Here is an 18,755-nt window from a genome sequence, read left to right as displayed (position 1 = left end):
TGGAAGGACTAGTACAGATCATTGCGAATGACAATAATAATGTGATTTTTCGATTAGCACTACCGGATGGGCAGGTTCCTCACTAGCTGTGCCACTGTAGGCCAGTCACTGAAACCCTTTGAGTTCGCTCATCTTTAAATTGGAAATAAGTACCTCCCTCAAAGGGCATTTTTAAGGATTAGAAATAATATATGTCAACAGTGGCTATTTTTTCTTTGAGTTTGTGTGTATGTTGGGGGCGGGGGGGCGGGAGAGGGGGGCTTCTCTTCCCCCCACCCCAATCTAGTTGCTTTCCAGAAAATGAACACTTTCTGAATCTTGTAGAGAATAACTTTTCGGTTTTGTTATTTTGATAAAGATTTCTTCTGTTAAACTTCTTCCTGTGCCTCTTAAGCTGGCAGAAACCAAACTGCTAGATTTCTTAAGGTATAACACTTTATAATCCCAATTGCAAGAAATTAGTAAAAACCTTCAAAAGTATAAAAAATGATAAATTCTAACAGTAAATCTGTAATTTCTGTTCCAATGAACACTATTTTAAACTTAAACGTGCCTAACGTGAGCATTGTTTGAATAGTTATGCACGGCACATTCTTAAATTTCTAAAGTCGTAAAGAAACTTCAGTTATAGGCTAAAACATACTGACAATAGCAGCCAAACAAACCCTATATAAGTTTCTACTTTTTCTCAAATTTCTATTTGAAGTAAGAGGACAATTCCTTTTTGCTTTCTTGCGATGCAGTGACTCGGGTGGAAGCCACTTTTCCAGACCACTTCTCCCCTAGCGATTACTCCAGTCCCCAGTTCCTGCCATGTGAACAAATGTGCTCACCTGGAATTAGGGAGGAGGCACTAGAAGACTGGATTCCAGTCTTGGCCCTGTCCCTACCTCGCTCTGTGACCTTGGGCAAACCACCTGTCTGTGCTTCAATTTCCTCATCTGGAAACTAGAGAATGCTGATGCCTGCCTCACAGGTGGTTTTGAGATTATGCAAGGTGATAAGCCTTATTTCCTCAATTCTAAGATGTTATCAATTTTAAGACACACCAAATTTTCAGGTGAAAAAAAAAAAACGATTATGTTGATTGTAAGACAACCAAGTTTCAGGAAATCAAAATGTAAAAAAAAAAATCATACTCAAATTGAGGAAATCAATAGGAGTGCTTTGCCTTTAGGGTATTCTAGGCAAACAGTGGGCAGTCTTAAGTGTGTGGGGGTTCTCTCTGTGGTGGAAGAGCTGCCCGGATTTCCCTGTTCATTTACTCCCCTCTGCCGAGCAGCTGGAAATGGGGCTGCCTTTTCAGCTTTTCCCCTGATGCTCCCCGCCACCCCAGTCAGATGCCAAACCCAGCGGGGATCAGTTTGAGCACATTGTGGCTTTCCTTTTGCGTGTGAAAATTCTACCTTGCAGATAATCCGGAAATACTTCTACAACCCCTTCTGAATTAAGCTGTCACTCCCATGGGGGAGTTTCTTTTACACCTGACCTAGTGCCTTTCAACCTTTTTCATGTCATTGCAAAGCCAGCAAATGATCATGTTTGTATTGTACTTTGGGGTAAAAGGAAGAGCAGTCGGGCCAAGAGGCCAAAATCTTGACCATCGGGAACCCACTCAGGGCACTGCAGTGCGGCCCACCTTCTCCAGTTAGTTTCCACGAAAAAGAAAACAGGAGGAGGAGAAGGAAGAGAAAAGAAGAAAACCCTGGTAATGTTCACTGATTTCTGCTGGAGAATTTTGGGAGCATTTTAGTTTTTCAGAGCATTTTTACAGCAATGGTCTGGTATCTTGATCAAAATACCCTTGGGCCTGTGGGTACCATAAACAAACAGGTTCTGATACCTGTTCTATGTGTCAAAACCACTGAGAAAACTTGTTACATATCTATATATTTTCCCTAATAGCCCAAAGTTTTCCGGGTGGTTCTGTATGTGTCACTAGATCTAGGAATTACTGCCTTAAAGGCCCCACTATACCTTGTATGTCCTACGTTGTTCATTTACCATTTTCACCCTGTAAAGGTAACCTTCCTAATGCAGTCGTCCAAACCTAGACACATAGTATCTGTGCATCTACATCTAGTCTTGTCCCTGGTGTATGAGACGGACACTACTGTGAGGAGGGAATCCACTGATCTCCTGGACCAGAAGCTTAGCCTCCCAGGCTTGCGATTTTCTATGAGCACAGTGTATCTCAGAGTTTGGTCCAGGGACTGATTGCCTTCATCAGAATCACGGGGAAGCCCATTAGAAAAACAATCAGAATCAGATTCTCAATTTTTGCATTTTAAACCAGCATACTGTTAATTCTTATGCACATTCAGATTCTGGTACTGCTGCATATGTGCGACTTAATAATCCCACTGATCTGTGAAAGATTAATTTCAAAGTAAGCACAGATGTTATTTCCTGGGTCAAGGCAGACCTTTTACTGTATAATAACCATCCAGACACATAGCTGGCCCCTTCGAGTAACCAATTTTTTTTTCCAGTACCATTATTAGGGTAGGAACTAGGGTGTTTAGGTCCAAAAGTTCTATCAATGAAGCCAATGGTATAATTAAAAGCTTGATATGATGGTTTGAATACACATAAGATTCAACACATTCCACCCTTGTCTAGTTTAATCTGGGAGTTGGAGTGTTTTTTACTTTGGCCATTATGGGTCTCCCAATAAGAGTGAAGCTTCCTTCTAGAATAAGTAGTTTTTAATTTAGGATTCATGAGCCCTTGAAATTGCATGAAAATATTTTTGTGATTAAGTGTATTTTGCTAGGAGAGGGTCCAGAACTACTGCCAGATTCTCAAAGGCATATTTGACCCCAAAGGGGGAAAGATTAAGAATTCCAACCGAGGAATGTTTAAAGATTAGAATGGTGAAGAATTGTAAGCAAAGGCTCATGTCCTGGTAAGGATTTCTGAACTTTTGCAAACCAAGCCAGGAGCGAATTGTGATCTCCAACACTCCTCAAAACTTACCTGGTTTCTCTCCTCTTTTCTTCCTGCCTCATCCTTTCTTCCTTTAGGTTGGCCTCTCCTCCTCTGTTTTTCATCTCCAATCTTTTTCTCTTTTTTTGAACTCTCTGCTCCCATCTCACCGTTTTGGCATCCCTCCTTGCCATCCACCCCTCTTTCGTCCTCTCCCTTACTGACCTGAATAGGAAGCAAAGCCTGTTCTTTCATTCGTTCTACCTATGGGGTAACATTTTATGGTGGTGGTTCTTGTTTTTAAAATTAGATGAGTTGAATGTTTATTCTTTTGCGGACAGAGGGAGAAAAGAATACTTTGGGCACTCTGAATTCCTGGCTTTTGGGATTCAGCCCTTGATAGGAGGTTTTCTGTGAACAGTGGTCCTCACTCCTGCCTCGCTAGAGAAGGGGCAGGAGTGGGCAGCCTCAGGCCTCCCACTGATCCTGAGTTTGACTCTGATGAAGGAAAGAGTAATAGCAAAATCCTCAGCCCCCATTGAATTATTTTCATTTGCTGACTTTGGCTGCGGAAAACAGAGAAAGGAACCATTAGGCTGAGGAGGCTATGTGGACCTGCTCAAGGCTGCAGAAGGAAACCAGAGCTAACCCTGCCCAGCTCTACCCCTGTGTCCGCTCTAGCTCTGTGAGTAGGAGGGGGCTTGGCTCTGGGGCTCCCCGGCCAGTGTCTGGGGATGGATGCCTGAAGCATGAAATCACCAACTTGGGAGCGCCCTTTCACACTGCTCGGCCTTGCCTGCCTCAGCCCTGAGCAGCAGGGAATTCTAAAGAAGCGAAGGGTGACACCCTGAGGGATGGACTAACGTATCTGGCTTGTACCTCCAGCTCTTGGCCCTGCCAGTGGGCCTTGTGCTTCTCTCACTACACATGGAATGTGTCATCTGGCTGTGAGGAGTGAGCAGAATGCTCTCCATGTGGCTGTGGAAGTGCAAGTGATGGCACTTTCTGGCTCAAACATTTTAGGGATTGAAAGGGCACGATGGTGGGTCTGTGAGGGACACAGAGTCAGGGCGATGTGCCCTCAAGTCACTCACATATGGGTAAGGAATGAGGCAGCCATCTACATGCACGGAGAACCAGAGAGACAATCCCAGGCCAGCTGTAGGTGGTGCAGAGAGGAAACCCTACAGGCCAGGCTCTGTGAACCTGGGCCGGGCTATATGACCTGAGGAGCCTGTGGAAGCTGGTTGAAGGAAAATGTAGACTTTGCCAAACGTACAGTTGGCAGATGAGTGCTGCTTACTGGGGGCTGGCAGTGGATAAAGCCCCAAGTCATACATCTGGAAATCATATAGTGAGGACCGGTGTGGGCCTCCTCTTTACCCTCACTCCAGGGCCCAGACAAGGTCAGTTCTAGGGGTTCCTGAGCCTGTGGTAGGGGGCCTGTTCACCATCCAATTTATCTGTCACTCTGGTCCCAGACCTTAATTCTCACTGAAGGTTGGGTCATGAAAGGTCATCTTCAGGGACGTGTTCTGAAGAAATAGTGAGTCCTTTTGTCACAGGCTTGGCCCAACCCCAGCACACAGGCACCCACAGCCCAAGCCAGCATGGGGCAATGGGGCAACCCCTAGCATATCTCCCTTGGGACTGCATTTGCCAACGTAATTCTGGGCTCTGCAGAGAGTGAACGAGTGGCTGTCAGCTCTGGCCTGATTTAAAAGATTGCATCATAGTTACTGCAGTTGTTAGTGTCATGGCTTTGGAGTCAGACCCCTGTGTTAAAATTCCAGCTGAGCTATAACTTTTCACATGGTCTGGGTCAAGTTAATTAGCCTTTTTCAGTGCTGTTATTGTTTCTGCAAAGCAGGTAAAAATATTTACCTTACTGGGTCGTCAAAGCATAAAATAAGATAATATGTGTAAGGGGCCTAGTGTCACAGCTGGCACAGTGTGGATGCTCAGCAAATTATTATTATCGTTGTTTATCCTGAAGAATAGGTCCCTGGCAGCCCCTGGGTTATACTCCAAGACAATGGTTATCAAGCTTCAAGATCTGGGGATCTTGTTCAAATAAAGATTCCGATTCTTCAGGTTGGGGGAATAGGGAGGGAGAGGAGATTGCTGAGATTCTCATTGTGACAATCTCTGGGGTGATGCTGAGACTTCGGGTCCAAGATGGTACTGTGCATAACAAAGTTGGTCCCTGGGGCACATTAGCCAAGTCCAGCCTGGAGGAGTGTCATCCTTCCTTTCTTCTCTCTGTACTCCTGGATCAATCGGTCATCAGAACACTTTCCTGGCTCTACTGACAAATACTTCAGACAACAGGTGTAAGCTGGGACCATCCCAGGCAGGGTGTATGGTTCCGCCTATCCACTGGGCACCTCTAGTGATCGCATCCATATGGAGATGAAGAAGGGATCCTAAGGGAGGAGGGAACTTGTCCCTGACCTTGAGGAGCTCCTAATCTGATGGGAAGTTAATACAAACACACCTCACTCTCCATGAACACTCCGCAGAAAGGCTTACAAAGGACCACGAAGGCTGAGGAGCCCACTGTAAAGGAGAACACTGGAACAAACCATGTTCCCTCTGGGGCTCCAGAAACCTGGGAAGATGTCAGATGCTGCACGTGGCTTCCCCCTCTCAGAGCCAGAAGGCTGTGGGTGTTGAGAGCAGCGTTCCCCTGCCAGGTGCCCCCTGAAGCAATGTGGGGCTCAGCCAGAAGCTGTAAGGTCAGTGTGCTGGTACACTAACCCAGGGCAGCCCAGGTTAAAAGTCTATTCATTCAAGGCCAGCTCTCATTCGGTGGGACCCACGTTCAACATCGCTCCCAGGCCTGAGGTCCCAGTGACCATGAGAGTTCTGAAAGTGGGAACTGTGCCAAAAGCAAGATGGGGCTTGACTTTGCTGAAGTTTTCATTGGCAGCTGGGCATGGTTAATATTGAGAAACTATAGTCTGTTCTTCTTCATAGCTCTGCCTCAAATCCCCACACTTCACCCCTGAATAAAACCCCATAGGTTCTAGATGTCAGGAAAGGAAACCATGGTTTTAGCCTAACCTGAGAACATAGTGTCTGCCCAAATCTGCCTTGGAGGAATCATGGTCAGATGGTCATGGCTGGCCCCACTAGCCATGCAGCAGCCGAGAGCTGGAGCTTCCCTGCTTCTACTTCCACCTGAGGAGGCAGTGCGCTTTGGCCGGGAAGTTAGAGTCCACGTCTAGGAGTAGCCAGTACCTGTGGCTTTGACTCCTCAATTTTTGATCATCGTTGGCCAGAAAGCTCCCTTTATTCTCTATTTCCACATCTGCAAAGCAGAAAGGAGCCTAGGCTGTAAAGCAGGGGGTGGCCTCTGCAGGGGGCACTGTAGAAAGAAATGGCTTGCTAATTTTTTTTTAATCGTGGTAAAAATACATATAACATAAAATTGCCATTTTAGTCATTTTTAAGTTTACAATTAAATGGCATTAATTATATCTACCATGTTGTGCAACCATGACGATTCTGTTTCTAAAACATTTTCATTGCCCCCAACAGAAACTGTATCTATTAGGCAATAACACCCAATCCCTACCCCTTGGCCCCGATATCTCTATTCTTTCTTCTGTATCTATGAATTTGCCTATGCTAGATATTTTATATAAGTGAAATCATACAATATTTGCCCATTTGTTTTTTTTCTCTTAATAATGTTTCAAGATTCATTCATGTCGTAGCATGTATAAATACCTTATTCCTTTTTATGGCTGAATAGTATTCCACTGTATGGATATACCACATTTTCATCCATTCATCTGTTGATGGATATTTGTTTCCATGGTTTCTTATTAAGAATGTTTTATATTTTTTGCTTGCCCCCCTGGGCCCAGGCAATGGAGGCACACCAGGAAATAAGAAAGCACAGTTCCTGCCCTGGAGTGCCATCATAGGGCCTGTGGGGACCCATAGGACACATTGGATGAGGTCTTGGCCACACTGAGTTCTGGTCTTGCCTGACTAGCTGCTAACTATGTGGTGCGAGCTTCCCCTTTTTTGGGCTTCAGCTTTCTCATATGTAAGATGGATTGGTCCTATGATTCTAAGAGAGAGCTTTCTCATATGTAAGATGGATTGGTCCTATGATACCAAACCTTTTCTTGCAGGATTCTAAGAGAACATCTGTTCCATTTCTTTCTTGGGTAGGACTTGGAGTGGGAAGAGCTGCGAAACTGGGGGGTCTGGGAGTTTGAGTGTTTTCAGCATGGTGCTTGGTAGTAGGGCAGCCTGCTTGCATAACCATGAGTGTAAATGCTGACTGCCACCTGCAGGGGGCCCCTTGATCACCCAACCCCTTCCCAGCTGCCTGGAGTGGGTGTCCAGGCAAGAGGTGGGACAGAAGAGTGACTCACAGGTCAGAACTCTTGACCACTACTGGAAGCCAGAGCTGTACGGGGGCAGCTGATTTGGGGGACCACCAGTTGGGTTAGGATTATTTTGGGTCTTGGGGTTCTGGAGTTTAAGCAGGATGGGAGTTAGGAAGCAGAGGCAGAGACAGCCAGAAGGAATAAATGGTGGCTGGGAGGAACCCACAGCCAGGGTGGAGACTTCCTGTCAAAACAGCCACTTATCCTGGCAGGAGAGTGCATTCCTTTCCCCCAGGAGATAAGAAGGCCAGATTTTCCTTTCTCAGGGCTCCTATGAGCTGAGAGCTGAATTGGGCAGGCCCGTGGGGGCTCTGCAGGCTGGGGCGGGGTGGGGCCTCTGCAATCCCTTCAGCAGGGCCCAGCCTGACCAGCTCAGCTCCTGGCTTCCCTCCCACACTCCCTGCATCCTTGGGCGAGTACTGACCTCAGCAGTGGCAGCCAAGGGTTGCTTCTTGTCTCTTGTCTGTGCTTCAGTTTTCTTACCTGAAACATGTACCCACCTCAAGGGTTGTTGCAACGGTGCCTGGCACAAATCCTTGCTCAGCATATGTGACAATCATTATTATTATTCCAAAATACTTGTTTCCTGGGCCCAGGAGAGCCCCAGGTTCTTTAACGTTCTGGAGCCCTTGACAGTTCTTTCCTCTGCAGGCCTCTGCAGGCAAAAATCTCTTCTCATCGCAACTCACTGTTCCCAAGGCTATTGTAGGAAAAGGTTCATTAAGCATTTAAAATTGAGCCCATGTCAGCAGATGGAACCATTTCTTGGATATTAGAAATCATGGTTTGTCAGGAAAAGGTTCATCCTCTCTTTTACAAGTGAGGCATCCTCGGCTCAGAAGGAACCTCAGGACTGCCTGTCCTCGCTTGTAGGGGTTGGCAGGAGCCTTTCTTGTTCCTGGAAGCTTTCAGCCACCCCCTCCCTAGGGGGTTGCCCTGACATCACCCCAGCTGGGGCCCTTCAGCCCTTGAGTTGCCCAGCTCTGGGGGCTTTTCCGGCTGTTCCCGCCAGCCAGTTGTCCCGCAGGGTGGAGGCCTTCCCCAGGGGCCTGGAGGCTCCAGGCTGCTCCTCCCTGCGCCCTCTGGGCAGGCGCAACCCCATTTCTGACTTCCCTTCTGGCCACTGCTGGAATGCCCTTCCCTCCCTCTGTGTATTTTCTCTCTGGGTGGGGGCCTGGGAGCTGGAAACCCTGCTCACATCCTCTCCCACCCTCCCTTTGGAGGACCAAACTCACTAGGCTGAAGCCAGAGAGAAGACTGTGGTCTGGGGCAGGCTCCCAGCTCTCTGACCAGAGCTCTTGTGGGGAAGGAAAGCTGTGTCGTGGGCGGGGACCTTGGGGGCCTCTTTCGAGCCCATCACATTTCCCCTTCTGTCTTTCCCAATCCGTGATCAATACAGTCCGAATCAATACAGCCCAGTTCGGTTCAGTTTTAAAATATTTTTATGTAGCATCTATAGTGGACCAGGATTGTTATGACCCAGTTCAATGGGAAAGGCCTGCAAATTGGGACTTTGTTCTATGTGGACTCCACCTGGACTCTAAGCTAGGGTTCCATTTCCAGTTCTCCGTGCCTTTCGAGCAGCTGGCTTCCATTTCTGAACTATAGTTTTCTCAGTTGTTAAAATGGGCCAGTGAATTAGACATGAAGTTTTCATTATCTGCCCTAATGGAAGGCGCACCCATGACACTGAAATAACAGAAGACATTATGCCGGTACTCGTAATTAATAATTGCTTTGGCTCATTAACATATTAAACTGTGGTAGTGAACTTCTCTCACGGTTTTAGAGCACACGTTATATCAATAGCCACAGAGAAAGAGAAGGGGTGTTAGGGAGGTAGGGGCGGTGCTGACACGTTCTGGAGGCTAGTCTGGAATTTGATATCTGCCATTGCAAATCAATGGTGTATTTGGACAGTATGTCTTGAATCTTCAGAATGAGCTTCCGGATGGGCAGTTTTCAGAAGAAGGACTCTAAAAAACTGTCTAGTACCCTGCTACTGGGAGTGTGATCTACATCACTTGGATGCTCATTAGGAATGCAGAATCTCGGGCCCATCCCAGAGCGAGTCATAATTAACATTTCGGAAGGGGAAAGGGCTCACCTACAGTCCCTCTGAGGGCAAGTCTGTGGCAGAACTAGGGTATGAACCCAGGTATCCTGACTCTTGGTCGTGTCACAGTTCTTCCCTGAGATTTTCAGGGCTGTTGTTCTCCACCCCAGGGAGGAAGAAAATAGCCTGGACGTCTCCAAAATCCGTGCTCCTTGGGCTCAGTTTGATCGTGCGCATCCTTCCTTCCTGTGACCAGTGGCTTCTTCACTCATTGCACATCCCAGGAGCTAACACCAAAACCCAGAGGAAGAAAAAGTTCACTGACCAGCCCCGGCGGCCAGAGACAAGCTGGGTTTAACTGTCCGTCTTTGTCCCCTAGACTATCTGGGGTTGGGTGGTATCTGAATAAATGAGTGTGGGTGCTTGGGTGGAAACTCTGTGGGGGACTTAGTGACAGGATGGGGATCCTGGACATTCTCTTTCTTTCCTTTTCACTGACCTCTCTTTGTCAAGCTGTTATTTCAGACTCCTCGCCCCTTCCCCACAGCTGCACATCTCTGTCCCCACGAGGCGATGTCTTAAGAGTGGTCAAGGTAGTAGGGATGCCGGGCAGGCCATCCTGAGTTCCAGTCCAGCTCCACCATGGAGGAGGACCTTAGGAGGGGCCCTGTCTACAGTGTAATGCTTAAAGGCACCCAATTTGTATTTCCCTTAAGGGCACACTCTACTGTACTTCCCTCTCCTTCAGGAATCCTGGCTCACTCTCGTGGCCTCCTCATGCCCCGCCAGTGCCCCTTCCCCCGCCCCAGGCGTTGTTTGGGGGCTGTGTGTCCCTTCCCAGAACCTTGGCCTCTCCTTTCCTTTTCCTTGCGAGTTGCTCTTCCTGTGATCTCCCAGGCCTAGCCTGACCTTTGGGTCTGGGCGGCGGGCCCCTCCCTGCCTTCCTCTCTCCTGGGCCCTTCCTCCACTCTTTCTATTCCTGGTTGGACCAGCCTCTCCCATTGTCCATTCCCAGGAAAGGGCTGTCTTGCTGGTTGAGGGGTTGGGGACCGGAGCCAAGAAGAAAGCCAGTGCCGGAAGCCTGTGGCTCACCACGGGGTGGTGGGGCCCCAGTGCCAGGGTAATTTTTAGAAAACTCACTTTCTAAGTTAGTCAGTGGTTGCAATCTGACATCCATATGTGGGGGCTGATGACTTCCTGCCTGCCTCTTCTAATTTCGGCAGACCCCAGAATGGGGGTAGCAGGAGTAGGGGATCTACAGGTTCCACAAAGAGCTTCCTAGCAGCGACCTTACCACAGGGTTTGGGGCCCAGCCTAGCTCTGAGAAAGCTGCACTTTGTCACCACTTGTGACTTTGGCTGAGGCAAAGTGGTGGGGTTCCATGAGCTCCCCTTGGGAACAGGCAGTGGACCTGCAGAACCACAACACATTGGTGCATCCCAAGAAGATGTGTCACCTGAATTCCGGGGAGAAAGGCCACGCCTTTCTGCAAGTGTCTTCCCTCTGCCTATTCTTGCCTGGGTTTTGTTGTGATTTGTTTTCTTGGTTCTTTCGAAAGCACGTAATTCAAATGGGACCAAAGCGTTTTTTTCTGTGGACCTAGAAAGAGATATTTAGGTCAAACACAGGTCAGACACACTCACCTGCAGTAGCTGCAGGTGTCATGCACCTCAGGCCTTTTAGATTTGAAAGATGTCGAAAGGGACCCAGCCTGGCTGTCCCGTTTTACCAGCAAAGGAGCCGAAAAGCTTATAGAAGCAAAGAAACCATTTTTAGAAGCCTCTGGGGAAACAACTCCAGGATGAGTTACAGAGACACAACATGGTTGATGGGAAGCATTCATTTCAGACAGACATGGGGTTCAGGCTGGGCTCTGCCTCCTCCCAGCTGTACAAGCCCCAGCCACTCGCATACCCCTCTGCCAATGGCATTTCACGGGGTGGACCCCCCTGCCTGCCCCTGACAGACATAGAGAGGGGGATGCTGTGATCTCTGGGGGATGTTTCATAAGGTTGAAGGGAACCCAGGCTACATGCATATCTCTGTGAGAGAGGGCAGCGCCAGGGCCCAGGGACCAGCCTTTTGGAGGAGAGGCAATGGCTGTAATATAGGCAGGTATGGCTGTGTGATCTTGGACAGGAATCTGTACCTTCCTGAGCCTGGTTTCCTCACCTCTGAGCTCACAGGGTAGTGATGAGGATCAAGGATGACATTGTAAAGGATGACATTGTAGTGCCCAGTGACTGGCATGTTGGAGGTGCTCAGTAAATGGCCATTCATTATCCTCAGAGGACAAGTTGCCCTGTGATGTCCTTGGGGGACCTGCACTATCCCCGCGTACAGAGACTCGGCATTGCCTGGCAGGGACTGCAGTATGGAACATTGTTGGCTGTGTCACTTAGGGCCACCATCCACTCTTAGGGTACGGTGGCAGTCAGGACTTGGGATGCAATACGTGCATTGCCGTAGGTGCATGCAGGGCCTGGCTAAACGATCTCACGTGCTGAGACAGCCCCTAAAGTAGAGGTCCTGAACCTTGGAGTCCATTCCTTCCGGAAAGGATTTGGAGGCCTTGGAAGCCCCAAATGTTATGCAAAATGTGTTGTCTATTGGGAGAGGGGCCACAGCTTTCATCAGAGTCTCAGGGCCATGACTAGAAGAAAGCCCTTTGATTTGATCGGGCATTAAGACCCACTTTAAGAGGTCAGCCCAGCTAACCTCACCCCAGGCTTCAGCTAGCAAGTACAAACCAATCAGAGACATCGATGCCTGACCTGGGTATCCGCTCTGCATAAGCTCAAGGTCCAGCCACACCATGAGGTTCAGGGCACGGGAGAGAGACCAGGGCCCCAGGAGCTGGGTGAGGGTCAGTGGGGCCACTCTTCTTTGGGTGCCGGCTCAGGTCTAGGACCTGAGGTGGCAATAGCGGGGAGGGTTATGAGGGTGGAAGTCACAAGGGCCTAGGAAGGTAGAGACAGAGGAAATGAGGCAGGCCCACCATGTAAGCCTAGGAGGATCCTTTTCATCCATTGGAAAGTGGCACATGTGAGGAGTAGGCCCTGGGGTCTGTCCCTGCCTGAGTGGGCTTGGTCAAAAAAAGTTATAAAATGATTTCTCTGGTCCTTTAATTCTAGTTTGAGGGAGAGCACTGCAGGATCTTACCTCAGAGCCTCATTCAGAGACCTCAGGCTAAGTTCTACTGAGGGCTAGGGGCTGCGGGCATTCCAGCTCTCTCTCTTGCTCATTTTTTTTTTTTTTTCATTTTTCGATCCTTATTTTATTTTCCCTATCTTACTTATGTTTTTCTCATAAACCACTGAAATCTTTTTGAGAAGTAGAGAGACTATAGATGGAAAGAAAAAAAGATATTTGTTTATAGGAAATCCATCTGGAAAAAGTAGGCTTTCAGTTGTGGGATGTTTTGTTTGTTTTTTTTAGAAGATATTATATTTTGATGATAAGTCGATTATGCTCATTAAAGACAATGTGGAAAATCTGTAAACATACAAAAAAGAAGGAAAAGGAAATTTCCCGTAATTGCATTATACAGACAAACACAGTATTTTGGTATGTTTCTTTCTAGTCTTTTCTTGCATGTATAAATTAAAACCTTTTTTTTTTTGTATTTATACTATAAATGGTATCCAGTTTTCTAACTTAACATATATCATATATAACGAGGACAGTTTTTTATGGTACTAAAATCCCTTTATAAGCATTTAAAATACTTTCACCCCCACAGTTAGACAGTTAGACCCGCCCCCCCATTTTACGTTATTACAAATAAAGCATTGCCAAACATCTTTGTCCATAAAGTTCTTTTCAAAGTTAAGATTATTTCCTTGAGGAAGATTCAGAACTGGACCTGAGAGGAGAGGGCCGGGTCAGTGGTGGTGTTGGTGTGAGTGTGTGCTTGTGAATGTGTGAGGGCTGCGTTTTTCGCTGGCCCTGCACAGAAGGGAGGAGACTGAGGCAAGCCTCCTGCCCAGTGCTGTGTGAGCCAAGTGACTCATTCTTTCATCTTTGGGTCTCGTAGATGGGATGGAGGGAGAGAAAAGGTTCCCAGTGACTCATCTATGGGGCCTTATATCCCTATGAAGCTTCAGGCTGACCAGGGCAAAGCCCTTGAGACTGGGTGACCAAATGCCTGCCTAGGTCAGGGCCACCTTAGGGGAGGCAGAGGTGAACGGAGCCTGACGGAGGGTTAATGTCCTGCCTGGCCGTTCTGCTCGGCATGCATAGCCCTGCGCCTAGATGCGCTTTCAGACCTATGCAGCGTTCCAGCTTGGCTGAGCTCCATTCCAAGACAGGTTGGGATGGTTTTCTCCTCAGAATGGCTAGTCATGGGGTCAGCCAGCGGATAAACTAAAGTCGACTTAGCTAGTATACCTTTTCTGTTAACGAAGGGAGGACCGGCTGTGAAGATGCCGAACCATTCAGAAATGTGGCCCATTTTTTGAAATTTAACATCCCAGGACAAATTCTGTGTTCAGAAAAGAGAGCAGTCGACAATGATTTTAAGTCCCGACTGGACTCCCAAGGGTCCCTTGTGCTTCACTGAGCTTTCATTTTATTATTTTTTTGGAAAATATTTTTCCTATGAAGTTATGAATCTTGGAAGCTATGCGACGCGCTGGTGATCTCATTGGACTCATCAGTGAGCAGGAGCTCTTTTGTGGATGGAAGCTCAGGGGGAAGTTAAGCCCTGAGGTAGGTGGAAGACAGGCAAGAGATTTGGTCACCACAGCCCTCGATGTTGGCTATGGACTGATGCTGATGGCTGAGTGCTCATCCTCCATGATTGCAGGGGTTAAGGGAAAAGGGGCAGGATTGGCTTCTCTTAGACTATAGTTAATAGAAACAAACCAATTCATTCTCAGAGAGGAGATTTAAAAGCAGAGGCTTTACATCCTGGGTATTCCTGAGCCCAAGAATACTTGTCTCTTAAAATTCCATAGCCCCCTGACATGGCCCTCAATGCTGTTCAAAGTGACCTCCTTTGACAGAGAAGCAAAGTGTCTGCCGGATTAAACCCACTTGAAAAATTTCATTAAAGTTAATGTACAAAATGTTTAAAATGCTTTGAAGAAATCGGATCTGAGATGTTCCTTCTATAAAGTAGTCTGTGAACAAGTCAGACTGAATCACATGGAAGCGAGATATGCCCATAGCCAAGAAAGATTCTTTTCAGTGTGATCCATGTTTGTGACCTACATGCCGTGTACCAGGCACAGTGCTTGACTCTGGGGAACAGACAGGTGTAAGACTGAATTTATTGCCCCAAGGAGTCTAGTTGGGGAAAGACAATATGGCTAGTTATAGTGCCAATGGCACTTAGGAGGAAGAATTGATTCAGATTAGGGAGTTCATATAAAGCCCCCTCAAAAGCAGCATTTGAGACAGGCTTGCCGAGTGAACTCTGTATTGGTGCTTAGAGATGTGGGAGAAGGGAGATTGGTATTAGCATTGCTTTGGGAAGAGTCATCTCTGTGACTGTTGGGGAGAGGAAAAGGCACAGGATGAATAGGAAGTGGCAGGGTATTGCCTAGCTGTAAAGGACTTTGACATTCATCTTAAAGAGTTTGGACTTTATTCTGTAGCTAACAGAGACCCATGGAAAAGTTTCTGAGCCAAGGAGGTAACTTAATTTTTTAAATTAAAAGCCAACATGTAAATATATGCTCATCGAAAGATTCCAGTTATACTGAAGTCTATAAATGGAAAAATAAAAATGCCCCCTTTCCCAGAGGTTACTGCTGTTAACTATTTTGTCACTTCACTTACCTATATCTGTAAATGTAGATGCATCCAAGTCAGGCCTAGAAGCGGAAAGGAAAACGTTGTGTCGGATCGCGCTTTCTCTCTCTCTCTCTCTTTCTCTCTCTCTCTCTCTCTCTCTCTCTCTCTCTCTCTCTCTCTCTCTCTCTCTCTCTCTCTCTCTGCCACACGCACATACACACCCCTACACTTTAACATTTAAAGTTACATAAAATAGAACTGTAATCTAGGGTAGCCTGTGCTATATCTTATTACTTGGCTCATTTTGTTCTCCTTTGTATATTTCAGACCATGGTTTTATTGGATATTCACCAGAACTGCTACAGAACAATACTCTGCCAGATTACAGCCCTGGGGAGTCTTTCTTCACTGTCTTTGGGGTGTTCTTCCCAGCAGCTACAGGTATTGCAATTCGAATTCTTTTTCAGGCTCACATTAGGGATATGAATGCTTGGTTCCCCAAACTCAGAATCATAATTGACCTTCACGTGCTCTTAGAATGAATATCTGACTTTAAAGATGGCCTTAGCTTTGACTAAAACTCTTATTATAATAGTGAGTTGTTCATAATTCTTGAAGGCCTCCAACATGGTTTAATCCTCCTTAACCCTTATACTTATGAATTGACACCTCTTGGCCAAATTAACGGAGGGGGCATATTTCTCTTAGGCTGAGCAGGATGGACTCCTCTGCAGGACAAGCTGCCCTTTACACCCTGGGATGAGTGCAGACTCGGTCTAGCAACTCCCCTCCCCTGATCCCTGCATCCTCTCCCAGGGGAGGATGCAGGGGTCAGGGGAGAAAAGCTGCTGTCTTTTCTTACCGCGCTGGGTGTGCCCAAAACCAGGATCCCATGGGCAGTGAGGGACTCTCCTCACACTACCTTCCCCACGTTCCTGTTATGCAGAGGCCTAGAAGGAGCCTTGCACAGCTGAGGTGCCTATGGAACTCTTGTTTCATGCTGAGGGCTTGGCCTGGAAGGCAGTAAGCTAACATGCTGATTAAATGATCCATAGGAAATAGCAGTTTGCTAAAGACTGGGCTTGTCCCCAGGGCACAATCTCAGGGAAACATTTCTTTCTTGATGAGGCCGTGTTAATGCCCTGGGGGTGGCTGATTTTGTCTCTTTATGCTCCTCTTCTCTCCCTCTGCCTTCCCATGTGTAGCCAGTCCCTTGCTCATTGTTGCTCTCCAAATAGAACAGGGGGAGAAACTACTAGAATGCCAAAAATTTAAAAGGCTATCCATACCAAATGTTAGCAAGGATCTGGAGAAAATGGAACTCTCATATATTGCTGATAGGAATATAAAATGGTACTATCATTTTGGAAAACAGTTTCTTAAAAATTAAACATACACCAGCCATTCCACTCCTAGTGATCTACTGCAGAGCAATGAAAACATGTGTCCATATAAAGACATACATGGAAGTTCAAAGCAGATTAATTTGTAAGAGTCCAAATCTGGACACAACACAAAAATATTCATTAACAGGTGAATGAATAAATAAGTTATGGTGATGGGTTTGTAGGTGTATTCATATATCAAAACTTTGCAGGCTTTTACCCTTGAACATGTGCAGCTCGTTGTATATTAGTTAAGCCTCAGTAAAGCTGTTAAAATGAAAAAAAAAATTAGCAATTTTAATCACCCTTCCTTTATCCCTCAGTTTTTTTCCCCTAGCAATGGCTCTATCTTTCCTCCTCACAGCCAAACACCCATCTCCACGTTCCTGCCTCCTGTTCCACTCCTTTTCTCACTCCTTTTGGAATTCCGAGCCAGTCTCCCCAGTGATATGAGTCCTTCCAAAGTCATCAGTGAGAGAGGGGATGCCTGGTCTGAGAGGGGATGTGGGGTGACAAGCCTTCCCTCTATTACTCTCCTTTCAGTGGGGAATTAGCTGTTTGTTTTTGATAACATACTAAAAACCTCACGTATACTGGAAATTCTGAGATGCCTCCCTGGACCAAAGAGGGGTATCTTTGTCCTTCCTTTGAAGACGTAGTAAATATCCAAACCTGTGGAGAATTTTAATTAGTTTATTTGAGCCAAAATGACAACAATTGCTGGGAGCAAAATCTCAACGGATTAAGAAAATGTTCCAGAGAGTGGCAGTTTTGCAGCTTATTTTATACGTTAGAATCAAAGGGGAAGACATAAGGCGGTTTACGTGGAATCTATTCGTGATAGATGAAGGGGGCAGGTGAAAGCAAAGCCGGAAATCTCTGGGGTTGAATAACAAGTAAAATGGAGAGACACATGCTTCTTTTAAATTGGTGTGTACAGGTGAGTTAATGATGAACATTTATAGCACATAGAGATGGCATGGGGGGTGGGACAAGATAACCAGGAGGGGTTCTGTGATCTCCTGCTCTGGTGCAGGGGGTTGTGCCCTGAGGGTTCTGGAAAAAAAGGGATTACTCTGACATTCCAAGGGAACATTATCTTAGGTGCAAAAAGACAATAGACCTGCTTACTTAAGGTAAAGATTGACCTTTGTCAGGAAAGCTACAGGCCCAGGGTGTAGACTACCTGCCATGACCTGCTTTAGTTAGGAATTTTCATGATCAGACCATCCTATATGGTTAATTTTGGTTTCTGAGTTTGTAGGGCCTTCCATGCTGCCCTTCCCTGAGCTTCTCAGGTTCAATATGTGGCCCCTTTTTCATCCACAATTGTTACCCAAGAATATTAGTCAAGCTTTATTTTCTGTGGTTTAAATTGTGAAAATATTATTTTGTAATATGCCAAATATAAAGTTATAATATTGAACAAATGTCTACACAAACTTCTTTTACCCCACTCCTCTTAGGGAATGTGCTTCCCTGTCCCTCCCGCGCCCCTCAGCCCAATCAGTGAGAATCACTGACCTGATCCTTTTATTTGACCAGCTGGGAAAGGAGGAGCTTATGAAGGATTGTTAAAGGTCACCCAGCTAATTAGTGACCGGAGTTGGGCCACCATCCTGCTGTGGAGGTTTGCCTCTCCTATCCCTCTCTCTGTTTTCAAGGGGCCCCAATGCAAATACGGTAGGCAGGCGAGCAATTTGTATCACTTGGCTTTCCCCTGACAGATGTTCTGTTAAGCAATGAATGATTGGCAGTTTCCATGGTGATGGATTTGCTAAGGATTAGCTCTGAGTGAGTCATGGTTGGGGCTCTCTCCAACACCATCCTCTTCTGGAACGAGAACCTGCAGGCCGTGGAGAGGGGAGAGGAGTTTGGAAGAATAAACACTTTAGTCCCCCCGCCCTGCATCCCGTCTCTGGCCAGAGATATGTTCTGTGGATTATTTCAGAGATTTTATCCCAAGGGCAGGAGACTTCCTGGGAAGAGCAGCTGAAGACTAGGGTTTGGTGGCTCCTCTGGATTTATGAAGCAAGTCCTTCTGTCCTTCTGTCCTTCTCACTGCACTCCACCACACCCCACGGGAGTGGCTACAGGGTGGGGCTCCAGCCTTGGAATAGACTCTGCATTTGCTTTGTTTTTAAAAGTGCTTTCCTTCTCCAAGCTACACCACTGAACTTTCCCTGAAAAACAAACATCTCTCCCTACATGGTTCTGGTTTATCTCTCTCTCTCTCTC

The 18,755-nt window shown here is 46.7% G+C and overlaps 1 protein-coding gene across 1 annotated transcript in view; it reads left to right on the top strand.

The window, feature by feature from the left end:
• SLC12A8 (solute carrier family 12 member 8) overlaps window positions 1-18,755 on the top strand; it is a 95,736-nt gene that overhangs the window by 35,352 nt on the left and 41,629 nt on the right. The window contains exon 4 of the mRNA XM_015595833.1: window positions 15,460-15,573. Within this exon, the coding sequence (XP_015451319.1) occupies window positions 15,460-15,573 (114 nt within the window). The remainder of the gene's footprint in view (window positions 1-15,459; window positions 15,574-18,755) is intronic.

This window comes from Pteropus alecto, unplaced genomic scaffold (genome assembly GCF_000325575.1).
Source record: "Pteropus alecto unplaced genomic scaffold, ASM32557v1 scaffold251, whole genome shotgun sequence".
NCBI lineage: Eukaryota > Metazoa > Chordata > Mammalia > Chiroptera > Pteropodidae > Pteropus > Pteropus alecto.
The sequence above is the reverse complement of the archived record's forward strand: the minus strand, read 5'-3'. Positions and strand labels throughout refer to the sequence as shown.